The 13,914-nt window shown below is 62.7% G+C and overlaps 2 protein-coding genes across 5 annotated transcripts; both read left to right on the top strand.

Annotated features, from left to right (window-relative positions):
• Positions 1-196: 196 nt before the first annotated feature.
• Positions 197-7,624, top strand: TM6SF2 (transmembrane 6 superfamily member 2). 3 transcript variants are annotated; one of them, XM_069790473.1, is made up of 10 exons: positions 197-232; positions 5,122-5,228; positions 5,340-5,437; positions 5,659-5,762; positions 5,886-5,968; positions 6,179-6,303; positions 6,433-6,534; positions 6,639-6,731; positions 6,816-6,935; positions 7,330-7,624. In XM_069790473.1, the coding sequence occupies exons 1-10, from the start codon at positions 198-200 to the stop codon at positions 7,534-7,536; spliced, it is 1,074 nt and encodes a 357-aa protein (XP_069646574.1). In that variant the 5' UTR covers position 197; the 3' UTR covers positions 7,537-7,624. The 3 variants fall into 3 exon arrangements, with proteins under 3 accessions (XP_069646574.1, XP_069646573.1, XP_069646572.1); XM_069790472.1 differs by lacking the exon at positions 197-232 and adding an exon at positions 2,119-2,300 and having other exon boundaries at positions 5,125-5,228; XM_069790471.1 differs by lacking the exon at positions 197-232 and adding an exon at positions 2,121-2,300.
• A 273-nt stretch (positions 7,625-7,897) lies between these two features.
• Positions 7,898-13,630, top strand: HAPLN4 (hyaluronan and proteoglycan link protein 4). 2 transcript variants are annotated; one of them, XM_069790476.1, is made up of 5 exons: positions 7,898-7,917; positions 9,802-9,919; positions 10,262-10,624; positions 11,377-11,679; positions 12,420-13,630. In XM_069790476.1, exons 2-5 carry the CDS (start codon positions 9,802-9,804, stop codon positions 12,755-12,757), a joined length of 1,122 nt encoding a protein of 373 aa, XP_069646577.1. In that variant the 5' UTR covers positions 7,898-7,917; the 3' UTR covers positions 12,758-13,630. The 2 variants fall into 2 exon arrangements, with proteins under 2 accessions (XP_069646577.1, XP_069646575.1); XM_069790474.1 differs by lacking the exon at positions 7,898-7,917 and adding an exon at positions 8,416-8,597.
• The last annotated feature ends 284 nt before the right edge of the window (positions 13,631-13,914 follow it).

Here is a 13,914-nt window from a genome sequence, read left to right as displayed (position 1 = left end):
TTTTGAGAAAAATCAAAATGCATGAGCACCTTGTGAAGGCACAGAGCTGGCTTGCTGCTGCGCATGGTGTGCCGGCACATTGCGTACACTTGCTACAGCTTGTACACGGCTGATCAGCATGGGCAGTAATCGTGGAAGATTGGGAAATAAAGATAAGAAATCTGGCAGGTGTTCAGTAGGGCCAAGTTTTTGCTCAAATGATTAAGGTCGCTGTGACAACTGCGCATTCCTGGTAAGTTAAGACACCCATCCCTTCAGTTTCTCCCTGTTGTGGCAGCGCTGCTGGGTCTTGGCTCTGGGCTGGCACGAGCTGGAGCTGCTGAGCTGGTTTTCCTGAATCGCCAGAGACTGGAGCACCATGGGGCTGAAGCTGGGCTGCCCGTGTCGCTGCTGGGTTTTTTTATAGAAGGAGAGGTTTGTGGGGAGGCTGCTGGAGGGTGGAGGCATTTTCAGAATCACTTTTTGTTCCAAGTGTATGTAGTACAACATCCTTTCAGCACTGACAGTGACCTGTCAGCAGGGTGAGTGGGCAGGCTTTCCACTATTGCTGATCCGGTCTTTAAAGCTAATCTGATACTACAGCAATCCCCGAGTACTTCACTGATGTCATGTTGGCAAAAGTTTTATTCCTTTATTTCAACACAGTGGCCTCGGTCTTCCTGAGCCCCTTCTCTTGATAACTGTTCCTCAATAGGTGCTTTTGCTCTGCTCTGTTTTGGTTTTTTTTTTTTAACGTTGTAAGTCACGCACTATTCCCTGTGCCCTGCTGCTGGGAGCAGCAGGCAGGGGTCAGTTCTGCAGAAACCTGGCGAGCCACTTAGCGCAGTCCTCCTTCTTGCCATCATTAGCTACAAAGTGGGGATTTAGTCTTCAGAAACCGAATCAAACAGGCGGCTGCTGCGGCATGCCCAGAAGGTCACCAAAGTTGGGCTCTTCTAGATCAAAGTGTAAGTTCCCGGTGCCGGCCATGCAAACGCTGGGCCAGCTGGCGTGAACACGCGGTGGCTGAGCACAAGTCTGTGGTGAGCGTGGCACGAGGATATATTGTGAAATCACCCGCCCGGGGAGAGGCAAAGGTGTTGGTGCTCGTTTGCCCCGAGCAGCTGTTGCAAGAGCTGGGAGACGAGCGACGCTTGTAGAGGGTTTGGTGTTTGGGAAGATCTGAAGGTTATTGTGTTATCATCCCAAATTATCTGGTTTCACCCCCCCTTTTTTTTTTTTTTTTTTTATACAGGGTGTCATGCTGCTTTTTGTACATCTCCCTGTACAAACGGGGCTGGTGGGTGGTTTCTTGTTGCAAAGCCCCATCTCATTACATCTCAACCTCCCTTGCTCTCAGGTGCGCTCCCTTCGCTGTAGGCTGAATGAGCACTGCCTAACGAGCCTTTCCTCATCAGTGACAAGCCACCTTGGTGCTGACAAGGCACATGGGGTGTGTTCTGAGTTCCTCCCGCACGGAGGAACGATGAACAAGCCCAGGGCAAAGTGCAGGGCGGCCGATTCAGCTCCCGGACTCTGAAGCAAGAGGGCAAAAGAGTGACGTGACACAGTGGCATGTTTGTGAAGGTTTTGTGAGGAGGGGGGAAAGGTTGAGTGGCTGCATTGGGGGGGGTGTCTGCTAAGTACCGTGGAAGTTTCTAAGTGCCGTCCCAGCTCTGGATCACTGAGGCAGGTCTCTCCCCAGGCTGGGGGAGAGATAAACGCCTGTGTTTTGAGCAGAGAGCATGAGAGGAGGAGGTCGGGGGAATGCTGGGCTCCCAGCTGGATGCAGAGACCTTGAAACTCCTGCTCTCTGCTCAGTTCAATTCATTATTAAAGGTGGGGATGAAGTGTTGGCTTTCATGTGCTGCGCTCCTTCTCTTTTCCTCTTACAGATCTGAAGAGGTGTGTCTTCCTGGTTCTTTTAAGTACTTAAGGTTTCCAGAATGAATTGGAAAAGAAAAAACACCCAGTCCCCAAGCTTTCAAAGCCTCTTCTGGAGTGCTTTTATCCTTCCCCCGCAGCCCTCAGCACCGTTTCTCAAGGCAGCCCTCGAGCGCAGAGACCAGCACGGACCCTCGTACGGAGACACATGTGTTTAGCTGCTGCCTGCTTCCCCCCCCTCAGGACCCCCTGGCCTTCCTCCCGGGCGGATCGGGCGCTTTAAGGGCGCTGCCTGTTTGCCGGCAGCGGGGCCAAAGTCCGTGGGCTCCGGCAGCCAAGCCGGGGATGCAGCTCCCCGCCGTGCCGGGCGCACTCGCCCCCTCCTTGCTCGCCATCCCCGTAGCCTTCGGCATCAACAGCGCGACCACCTTGGCAGAGTGAGTGCGGGCCTGGGACAAAGCTTGGGGACCGGGATGCTGCGGTCTGGCGCAGGGCACGGTGCTGGGTCCTGTCCTCCGCTGGTCCTGGATGCTGGGTCCAGTCTGGGACTGGGGCAGGGGGAGCATCCAGTCTGGCCCAGGACAAGGCTCTGTCCAAGGATGCTGGGAGCTATCCCACCCAGGACAGGCCACCGGGTCCCATCCGGACCTGGAGAGGGGGGAGTGTTGTCCAAGGCAGGGTGCTGGCTCTGTCCTGGGACTGGGGTCCAGCCCGGGGCAGGGGGCTTGGTCCAGGTGCTTCTGCCCTGGCTGAGCCCATGGAAAAGCCGCTGCAGGCTGGGACTTTGCCGACGTGTTTCATAGTTGCCTTTAAGACATTTTAAATCCCATTATCGGTGAACAGACCAGCAGCATTGCTCAGGCTCATTGCACAATGCGGGGTGTAACGGGGCTCGCCGACAGCCCAAATCCCCTGGGGATTAGGGTGCTCAGACCCTCCCTGATTTATGAGCATCCTCTCCAGCCACGTGGGCCCAGTGCAGCCCCCCCGGGCCAGAGGGACAGGACCCCCGACACTGGGTGTCCCCCCTATATTCGTCCGTGCTTCCCTGGGTGCTGGGGACTTCTCTGAGCCCTGTCTCCCCCTCCCAGACCAACTCCCCCAGCAACTCGCCCACTGGCATGTCCCAGCATGGCCGATGCCACCCCTCCATGCTGGCCTCATCATCGCCACCGTCAGGCTGCCTGATAACAGCCCCGCTTTCGGTTTTACTGCTGAGTGACAGCCCCGCGATGCCCCAACCCAGCCGCGTTCTGGCCGCTCGGCACGTCCCCGGCCGGCCATCACCCTCGCGTCGGGGGATTTGGTACCAGCCGCCAGCCAGGGTCAGCTCCCTGGGGAGCCGGCCAGAGCCCCGCCGCTTCCTTACGTGCTTTATTGCTCTTCTGTGTAAAACCACACTCTGGCTGGTTACTTTTCTCTTATTTCCAGTCTCACGCCCCAGGACCTGCCAGCTATGGGGTTTTCCTCTTGTGTTCTTTCATCACTTTACGGCACTTTCTACCCTTTCATTCCTGCCAGACCCCTTCACCCTCCTTTTCTCATTCGTTATGTATTGCTTTTTATAGCTAATTTTTGCTTTTGCTTTACCAGCGGGAAGCGCTTTTAGCCAAACTTCTCTTAATCGCTGAGCTGGGGCTTTCCTGGCCACCTGATAAGCTTTACTTAAAGATCTCCTGATTTTCATTCCTATCTTTTTGGTCTCCTCTTTCCCTTCCATCCCACGTGGCGCCTCACCATCACAGCCCAGATCTCCGGGATCCATCACCATGAAATCCGCAGCCCTTCTTGTGTGATGTGGCACTGGCTAAAAACCATCTGTAGCTGTGGGGAGCACAGACCCCTCCAGCCAGCCCCCCAGACTGAAGCCCGTAACAATATTATTCTCCTGCCCAGGCGTTGCAGGGGGATGTGGAGGGGGTACGTCCCCCTGTTTCTTAATTAGCCCCCGCTGCAGGACGAGCGATGGCGGCCTCAGAGACCCTCAGCCTGGCAGGGTGAGCTGGGTGCCCCGAGTGCGGCACCCCAAGGTGCTGGTACGTGTTGGTGTGTCTCGAGCCCCATCGCAGGCACAATCACGTCTTTTGGTGGAGCCTGGCGTTGTGCTACTCCACCGCAGCATCCGTATTTGAATTTTGAATTAATCATTCTGTGGGAGTCATTGGTTGTGTAGTAATTAATTATACACTAGTAATAATGCACTTAGGTGGTGACACTTCAATTATTTGATTGTTTTGAAGTTTTTTAAGAGCATCTGTGTTGGTTCGGATGCTTAGGGTACGCGGTGAGGACAAGCTCAGCTTCGCGGTGCTGCTGTGACACCCATCCTGTCCCTGCGCACGGGGTCCTGCGCTCCCTGGCCACTGTCCCTGTCGCTGGAAGAGCAATTCCGCCTGCACAAGGCAATCACGAGCCGGGTGTTGCCGCAGCCTCCTATAAATGAGACCCGAGCTGTTCTCAGCCGGGTGACCCTGGGGCAGGGGGACGGCTGGCCTTTCGTCCCTGGTCGGCACGTCCGCCGTGCTGCGCCGAGGAGCGCGCGGGCTGGTAATTGGGTGTTTCTGCAGGATAAGCTATTAACTCCGGTGCCTGTGCAGACAGACAGCCACGACCTTACCTTTTCTTTTTCTTTGGTAACAGGGTTAAAGGCTGGAGTGAAAAATACCGTAATGTTTTCCATGTTTTGTAGCTGAAGTGTTGGCTAGACCAGAGCTGCAACTCTTCCAGCTGATGCAAGTGCTTCTTGCAGGGGATGCAGCAAGCTCAGGATAGATTTCCCTACAACTTCTTCACTCTCTTAGGACGTGCTTTCAGTATCTGTCTCCTCATTACCGATTTGCTTTATAATCAGTTTCCCGGTCTCTTGTAACAGTGGCCCATGGCCACAGCCTGCAGAGGGAGAGGGAGAACCATGCTGGGGCTTCTCCCCTGCCCTGACACAGGAGCCTTGGCTGGGCAGCCCCTTCCCCATCCATGCCTGGGTGTCAGACCCAGCCTTCCTCAGGGCTTCGCCTCCCCGGGGTTATTTCAGACCCTGGAGGAGCCGGTTGCCCCCCGCAGAGGATGGGCAGCACCCCATGCCGCAGTGGGACCCCGTCTGTGCTGGGGAGCAGGGGCTGATCCTGCCGTTCTCCCTGCTTCAGTGGAGACCTCTCAAAATCGGTGGGGGCAAAGGGTGTTTTTGCCTGGACCGGGGGAAATGGGGCTTCACCCCCCTGGCTCTGCCTGGGTGCTTGAACCCATCTTGCTGTTCTGCAGCAGCCCACTGGTGCTGATGCTGACAGGGGTGCTGGTGCTCGCCAGCCTCTTCTCCATCATCTTCTTCGTAAGCGGAGGGAGCCACTTCCAGGACCCCCTTTTCTGCGGTGAGTCTCCCCCAGGGTGTGGGGACTGATCCCGTGCCGGGGCAGGGAGCAGAGATCTGGGATTTGGGGAGAGCCGTGGAACTCGCTCAGAGTTGGCTCGCTCTCCCGCAGTGTTTGTGGTGTTCTCCTTCACCTCCGTCGTCGACTTGATCATCTCGCTGGAGGAGGATGGCTACATTTCTGGCTTCATGGAGGCCTACATCAGAGAGGTACTGCCTCACCCCACCTCGGGCTCGTACACCCCGGCCGTGCAACGAGCAGCCCTGTGTACTCGGGTCAAGCACGGATGCTGCTCCTGCTCCCAGAGCTGCTCCTGCTGCAGAGGGACCACATACGGAGCAGCCCTGGCTCCCGCGGGATCCCCTGGGGAGGGGGTGTGGAAAAGCGCCTGCCCCAACCCCGTATGATCCGCTCTCTTCCAAACGGGCAGGGTGAGCCCTACCTGCGCACGGCGCATGGCATCATGATCTGTTACTGGGATGGCATCCTCCATTACGGGCTCTACCTCGCCATGATCGCGGCCATCGGCCAGAGGTGAGCGGGGATGGCGGCGGAGAGGAGAGCTTGGAGGGGCTCGTGGGCATGGGAGGGTCCTGAATTTTGTGAGGAGGGGAGCTCTGAGCCTGGCAGAGCTGTCTGATCCCGATGTCTCTGCAGAAAGAGCTACAGGAACCTGGGTCTCTTCTGGCTGGGCTCTCTGATGATGAGCATCGTCGTCTTCCTGCTTGGGAACCTGATAGGTACGGGGGTGCAGAGGGGGGCTCGACTCCACATCCAGCCCTTGCTGATCCCTCCAGGCTGCCTCCATCCCCCCGACCGTCTGGCAGGTTTGCTTCCAGGCACTTGTCCCACGGGCAGAGGAGGAAGGTGCTGACCTGTGGGCGAGCAGCAGGTATCGATACTGGGCACTGAGCACTCTGCCGTGCCTATCCTGTACTCTCCTTCCCCAGGGAAATATAGCTCCGACCTCAGCCCTGCCTTCCTCCTCAACCTGCCCTACATCCTCATCCCCATCTGGGCTGGGACGAGGCTCTTCCAGCAGCCCAAGGCCCTGCCATGCCTCAGCCCTGAGAAGGTGAGCTGGGAGCCGGAGCTGGGGCAGGGGCTCTGCAGGGAGCTGCACCGGGAGCCGTCAGCCTTATCCCCCTCCCGGGGCCAGACCACAGGGTGCGGAGCTGAAAATACGGCATTTTCCTTCTCCCAGGTTGCAGAGGAGCAACGCAAGCGTCTGTACCAGCGGCCCCAGGACATGGGGCTGGTCCTGGTCCTGCTCCTCACTGCCGCGTTCACCTTCTTCAGGGGGATGGTGAGTGCTGGGTCCCTGCACAGGGGTCCCAGAGGGGCCACGGGGGTCCCAAGGAGGGTGCATCTGCCCCACACCCACCTCCCCTCCACTTTCTGCATCCCCAGGTGGTTTTGGACTGTCCCGCCGATTCGTGCTTCGAGTATATCTACCAGCGCGAGCCGTACCTGCGTGACCCCGTCGCCTACCCCAAAGTGCAGGTCAGTGGGGTTGAGGCAGAGCTGGACCCCCCCCTCCCCGTGCCACTGGGGATGGGGTGACCCTCTCCATGTCCTCCCCTCCAGATGCTGATCTACATGTTCTACGTCCTCCCCTTCTTCTGCCTCTGCATCTACGGGCTGGTGCTGCCCGGCTGCTCCTGGCTGCCCGACTGGAGCCTGGTGTTTGCCGGTGCCGTCGCACAGGTGAGGGCTGCCCCGTCCTCCTTCCCCAGGCTCCAGGGGTGGAGGGGGGAGGGGGGAAAACAGTGGGACCCCCCGGCTGGGTTTTGGTCCCAGCCAGGAGAGAGCAAGCGGGGGTCCAGGGCTGAGCCTGGGGGGACAGATCCGCACCTGCGGCTGCATGTGGAGCAGTTCCCACCGCTGCCGCCCAATAATTACTTTGGCCTCGGTGGATCTTAATGGAGCCGGGGATTAGTTTGACAGAAATAGGCTGGAGCGAGCCCGAAGGTCTATAGATAGGATGCGCGCTGTGGGCGCGCTCCTGCAAAACACCCTTTGGTGCCGGGTGGGCTGCACCGGGCCACCCCATTGCTGCCGACCCCCCGACCCCGTCCCACCTCCTGCTCTGTGTCCCCAGGCTCAGTTCTCCCACCTGGGCTCCTCGCTGCACCCCCGTACGCCCTTCCCCTACCAGACCCCTGAAGATGTCTGGTGGAGCTTCTTCATCACCAACGTCCTCTACGCGCTGGGGCCCCAGCTCCTGGCCTACCGCTGCCTGCGCTGCCCTGCCTTCTTCTTGCCCGCCACTCCTGCCAGCCTGCACGTGGGCAAGAAGCACCAGTGACGTGTCCTGCCTGCCCCGGGGGGACCGCTGCCCGTCCCCCCTCTCCCTGCTGCAACAGCAGGCGCTCTGCGGTGGGACCTGGCTGGCAGAGATGTCCCCAGGGATGCTCCGGTGTCCCCCTCCTCCGTGTCCCCTAACGCTGTGGGGTGCGCTGGGAGCACCCCGGGGTGCTCCGTGGGGGCATTGCTGCAACCCTGCCCTTGCCCAGGCGCCAGGGGGGTCTCGCTGGTGGGGGGGCCTGCAGGAGCTGGGCTTCCCTCCTGGTGGGTCCCTGGGGGCTGTGGGGGCCCCATCCTGCCCTGGTGCTCCCAGTTACAGCAGAAGGATGCAGGAGCAGGGACCGTGCCAGGAAAACACTGTTTACAAAATAAAGGAGCGAAGGTACGGCTTCCGAACCTGTGTCCGTCACCCCCCCCCCGTGGCAGTGGCCAAAGCACCGCACCGGCCCCCCCCCATCATCCGCCGGGGCCCTGCCGCTTCCCACCCTCTGCCCGGTGCCGGTGCTGGGAGAAGCTGCCTGACTTTGCCCCCTCCTGCCCTTTGGGGTGCAGGGGTGCAGGGGGGGGGTCTCCTGCTGCCTGCACTGCCCTTGCCTGCCCTTGCTGGCTCAGGGTCGGGCTGGGAGGGGGGGGGAGCCGGGGAAAGGGGTGCCGCTGCATGTGCCAGGGGTGCCCACGGGTGGGCAGGGGTGTGCGAGCGTGGGGGGGGGGGGTGCACACGGGTGGGGGTGCAGACAGCAGCTCGGGGCTGCCCTTGCAGGGGCCGGGGGGGAGGAATTTACCCCGTAAAACTCTTTTTAATCCCGCGGGTTCCCCACCCGCAGCCCGGGCCGGGGGTACCGGCAGTACCGGGGGGGGGGCGGGGAGCCGGGACCGGGGCCGGTCGGGCCGGTGACCTTGGCGAGCCGACGGCCCTGCGCAGCTCCGGGAGCCGGGGCAGGGCCGGGCCGAGCTCCCGGTGCCGCCCCCTGCGCGGAACCGCACCGGCGGCACCGGCGGCACCGGAGCGCTCCTGCGGCCGGGCCCCTCCCGCGGGCCGGTACCGGCGCCCGCGGAGACACGGTGAGTACGGGGAAAGGGAGGGCGGGGGGGGGGCTGCGGCTGTGGCTCCGGTCGCGGGGAGCCGGGACGGGACCCCCCCCTCCACCCGGGTACCGGGACCCCGGGCGGGAGATGGTCCCGGCGGCGGCCGGGCCGGTTCCCCCCCGGGCTGCGCTGCCCGTTCCCGGGTACCGGCGGTCCCGCAGCCCCGGGGCTGCCGCCGCAGTGTCCCGCACTGCAACACCGCACCGGCCCCGGGGCTGCCGGTGGGGGAGAGCCGAGGCTGCCCCGCTCCCCCTGCCCCCGACCGGGCACCGGGACCCCCGGGGATGCTGTCCCACTCCCCCAACCCCAGGACCGGGACCCCCGGGGGGGGCTGCCCCGCTTCCCCTACCCCAGGACCGGGCACCGGGACCCCCGGGGATGCTGTCCCGCTCCCTCTGCCCCCCCAGCTGGGCATTGGGACCCCCGAGAGGGCTGCTCTGCTCCCCCTGCCCCACGGCCAAGCCCTGGTTCCCCTTCCCCAGCCCCACGGGGGGGCTGATTCCCATGGGGGGGACACACACAAACACCCAGGCTGCCTGGGCTGGGATCTGGGGCATATCCGAGAACACAGGGTTCAGGGGGGGAATCGCAGCCCCCCGGGGGGCAGCGGGGGCTCCGACACACTTTTTTTCCCCGGGGAAGGGGGGGGACATGGAGCAGGGCAGGGAATCAGGGGGCTCCAGGGGGGCTCCGGCAGCCACAGCCCACTTCCACGCCATCAGTTCAGTTTCCAGATGTGGCAGCGCTGACATAAATAACTCACGAGATCCGGCCCGGCGCGTCTGCCATGAAATATTCATCCCGGCTGTAACTGAGCGGGTGAACCGGAGTTCAGAGCCGGCACAGGCCGGGGGGCACGGGGGGTCCCCACGGGCCGGGGATGCTCCGTGCGGGGGGGGGAAGAAAATGGGTGACCCAGCGCTGGTGGTCACCCCCAACTCTGCTTGAGGTGGGAGATGGGGTGGGGGGCTTCCCCACAAGGGGTGGCGGTGGGTGACAGTGTCTCCTTCCCCGGCTGGCACGACCCCCGTGGGGTGCGGGTTGGGGATCGGCAGCGATGCCGGGGGGGGCTGCCGAAGCCGGCGATCGGGCAGAGTGTGGGTTTGCTCAGAGACCTCCCGTCTGCCGCTCTCCTCCCTGGGGGGCTGGTGGGTGCTAAGGGGCTCTGTTCTCCCCCCAGATGCGTCCCCGAGGCCCCTGGGCCGCCGGCCCAGCAGCTCTGCTGCTCCTCGCCGGCGTCCTCACCTCCGACGCGCTGCTCAGCACCCGGGGACGGAAGAAGGTGGTCCATGTCATGGGTGAGTGGGGACGGGGGTCCGCAGCGGGGAGCTGGGCTGGAACCCCCTGGAATGGGACGGGGGGAGCGCTGTTGGGTTTAATATCCATTAAAGCGTGATCAGGGTCTCTGAGGCATCCATTGCGTGTCCCCTGCCCTGGCCAGGAGCTGCCCAACCCACCTCAGGGTTTGCAAAGCCCCCAAAAGATGGAAATTCACCCCAAAGGCTGTCGCCCCACCTGCCCCATGGCCCCAGCCTGCCTTGTCCCCACCGTGGGTCCTTCCCCTGTGCTGGCACTACCTGGGATGGAGACAAGGGCAGGTTTGGGGACAGGGACTCCCCTGAGCTCAGTGTCCCTTACAGAGGGTGACAGCGGGGCTGTGGTCGTGCAAACGGCCCCGGGGAAGGTGGTGACGCACCGGGGCGGCACCATCATCCTGCCCTGCCGGTACCACTACGACATGTCTGCCCACGACCCGGCCGAGATCCGCCTCAAGTGGACCAAGGTGACAGAGCCGATGGCCTTCGTGGACGTCTTCGTGGCGTTGGGGAAGGCGCGGCGGGCGTTCGGTAGCTACCGCGGCCGCACGGCTCTGCAGGAGGACGGCTTCGGCGATGCCTCGCTCATCATCCGTAACGTCACCCTGCAAGACTACGGCCGCTACGAGTGTGAGGTCACCAATGAGCTCGAGGATGACACCGGCATGGTCAAGCTGGACCTCGAAGGTAGCGGCACGGCTATGCCGGGGAGGATGCACAGGGACGGGGAGGACCCCGGGTGTTGCCGTGTCCTGTGTGGGATGGCCAGGACACGGTTCCCGGTGCCGCATCCCTAAGCTGGGCTTGGTCCTGCTTTACGGCCGGTTGTTTTTCCTGGCGTGTGCCGTGGTTTATTGCCTCTGTTATTGGCTTTTATTGTTGCTCCAGGTTTACAGGCTGGCAGCTAATAAACGCTGGAGATAGATAGTGGCACGGCCTCGTAAAGCACTGGGGGGGATCGGGCCGTGGCAGCAGTGCTGGTACCGTACGCGGCTCTGAGCCCGCCGGGACGGGCTGCTGTGGCTGAGGATGCCAGGAAAGGGGGAAAACACTTTTCTGGGGGCTCAGGAGGCACAGCAGCGCTGCTCCGCCTGGTACGGGCTCGCTCTGAGGATGCCAGGGCTTTGCTGGACCCTGCGCGGGCACCACCGATGTCCCCAGGTCCCAGAGCAGCAGCTCCTGGAGCCCAGGGGTGCCGTGGGGGTCCCTGCGGTCACAGGGTGGGGGGGCCTTTGGGGTTACTGAGCAAAGCCTGGAGCATCCAAAGTCCCCGAGCAGAGACGATGGCAGCTTGTCTTCGCTGGACTTTGCCCATCGCAGCCCCTGTTCTCCGCCGGCTCCCGGTGCCTTGCGCCAGTGACCCCGTTCGTTGGGTGCAGCTGCAAAATAAGGTGGGGGAGACCCCCCCCACACCCCAGCCTTCCTCTCCATCCCCCCAGGTGTGATCTTCCCCTACCACCCGCGCCTGGGTCGCTACACCCTGAACTTCCACGAGGCGCAGCAGGCGTGCCTGGAGCAGGATGGCATCCTGGCCTCGCACGACCAGCTGCACCAGGCCTGGCTGGAGGGTATGGACTGGTGCAACGCCGGCTGGCTGGAGGACGGCTCGGTGCAGTATCCCATCTCTCGGCCGCGGGAGGAGTGCGGCCGCAAGGACACGCCGGTGGGGGTACGCAACTATGGCTATCGGCACAAGGAGAGCGAGCACTACGACGCCTTCTGCTTCACCTCCAATCTCAACGGTAATGGCGGCAGGGAGGGGAAACTGAGGCACAGAGCACCCAGCTCCCCGTTTTGGCTGGGCGGGGTGGGGGGGGGTTGCCATGACGGTCCGGGAAGGTGCTCAGCCCTGACTGACAGAAGGATGCGGCTGCATGTGCCCACCCTGGGCTCCCCAGCACATCAAGATGGGGTTTGGTGCTGGGGACCCCCAGCAAGGACCAGGATCTGGTCCCATCACCTTTGGGGCTGGGACACCTGGTTTTAGCAAAACCCATCTTCCCCGGGCAGGAGCAGGGGACGGAGGTAATTGCAGCAGCAAACGGGCTGGGTGATGGATGAGGCCGGGGCCACGCAAGACAGATGGGGGCAGGGAGGGCTCCCGGGCTGTGTAAATTCCTCCTGGCTGGCAGGGCCGTGCGGGGGGGCTCTGCCGATGTTTATTTAATGGTGGCAGGCAGGATAAATAGCGGGTGTAATCGCCACGAGGAACCATCACCAACCGCCGCCGTGCAGCCCCCATAAATCTGCCCGCACCGCCGCGGTGGCTCCACAGAGCCCACCCGGCCAGTCGTCTCCTCCAGCCCCCCCCCCAAAATGTGTTGGGGGGGTGGGGGGACGTCCACAAGGCTTGCACCGCTCAGCTCCATCCCTGCCCGCATCCCACCCCGCCGGGTGCCGGTGCCGTGCCAGGTGCAGGATGCTGCAGCTGGGTCCCCGTCCCCAACAGCCCCTACTTTGCCCCCCCTCTCCCACCAACCAGGCAAAGTCTACTTCTTGAAGACGTACCGCAAGCTGAGCTACGCCGAGGCGGTGCAGGCCTGCAAGAACAACGGGGCAGCCGTGGCCAAAGTGGGCCAGCTCTACGCCGCTTGGAAGATCCAGCTGCTGGACCGCTGCGAAGCCGGCTGGCTGGAGGACGGCAGCATCCGCTACCCCATCGTCAATCCCCGGGCACGCTGCGGGGGCCGGGAGCCCGGAGTGCGCAACCTGGGTTTCCCGGACAAGAAGTACAAGCTTTTTGGGGTTTATTGTTTTAAAAAAGCTGGTGAGGCTGCCCCGGAGAAGGTGCTGGGTGGGGGGCACCCTAATCGTGTGTGAGGCTCACTTTCACCGGGAGTACCCCAAGACTTGGCCGGGGAACCCCCCCCCCCGCCACGTGCTGGGTTCCCCGGTGTCGCTGCTTTCTGGGATGCAGCAGTGCGGGGAGCTGCGGGCAGCCCCCGCGTTGGACTGGGAGAGGTGCCCGTGCGATGCCAGTGCGGGCTGCTGTGCCGCGGGCTGCGGACAAAGCCCGGTGACGCTTGGGGAAACTGAGGCAGCGGGAGGGGAATGACTTCAGTAGCCCAGCCAGGAGCCTGCGCTTGGAGCCAGGGCTGGCTCCCCAGCTCGTTGCAGTTCTTGCTTGTCAATCAGCATATTGCATGTGCTAAAGGCCCATCCAGAGCAAAGCAGGCTTGAGCCCCCGCTGTCCTCATCCTCACGCCCAGGATCCCCGGCTCCACGCTGTCCCTGGGGCCACGCAGCACTGAATCCACAGGGAGATGCCGCAGGCAACCAGCATCGTGGGACCAGCACGTCTCTGCAGTGGGGGCTGACCTGCGATGGGCTCCCTTCCCCTGTCCCCCAAATCCCACCTTGGTCCTGGGCAAGGACTGGGGGCACTGGGCTTGGCTTCATGCAACATGGGCAGCCGGAGGGGGGGCACCTGCAGCCCCTCCAGCACCCATATGAACCCGCTCGCCACCGGCCACCCACAGGGCCGGTGCTGGTACCCGGCGAGCCCGGGGCTGGGGCAGCTCCTTTGCGCTTGGCTTTGTGCAGAAGCGGCCGATGGCGGGAGCGGGGAGGTGCTGGGTGGGCACCATCCCCTGCGCCCACCCGGCTGAGCACCGTCCCGAGGCTTTTTGCAGGCCTGGCGCTCGCGAGCTGGACGTAGATGAAATAAAAGCTTTGGCCGCTTTTCAGAGCTGAGCCAGGCTCTTGCGTGTCCTTCTTTGGTGCCACCCTCGAGGGGCATCTTGGGTGCAAAAGGGACTCCGGGCTGCCCTGCGCCGTGGGGCTGCTCACCCCGACAGCCCTTATATTCGCTCCCCAGTCAGACCCCCCGGCCCCACTGCACCCTCCCTCGCAGCCAGAGCTGGGCAAGTTCGGATCATCCCAGCTGGAGCATCCCAACAGCATCCCTCTCGGATTTATCGGGACCAGATCCAAGGGAGCAGCATGAGCAGAGTCACCTTGGGGCATCACAGCGCTGG

This window comes from Haliaeetus albicilla, chromosome 8, assembly GCF_947461875.1.
Source record: "Haliaeetus albicilla chromosome 8, bHalAlb1.1, whole genome shotgun sequence".
In the NCBI taxonomy this organism is placed as follows: domain Eukaryota; kingdom Metazoa; phylum Chordata; class Aves; order Accipitriformes; family Accipitridae; genus Haliaeetus; species Haliaeetus albicilla.
This window is presented reverse-complemented; position numbering and strand designations above follow the sequence as displayed.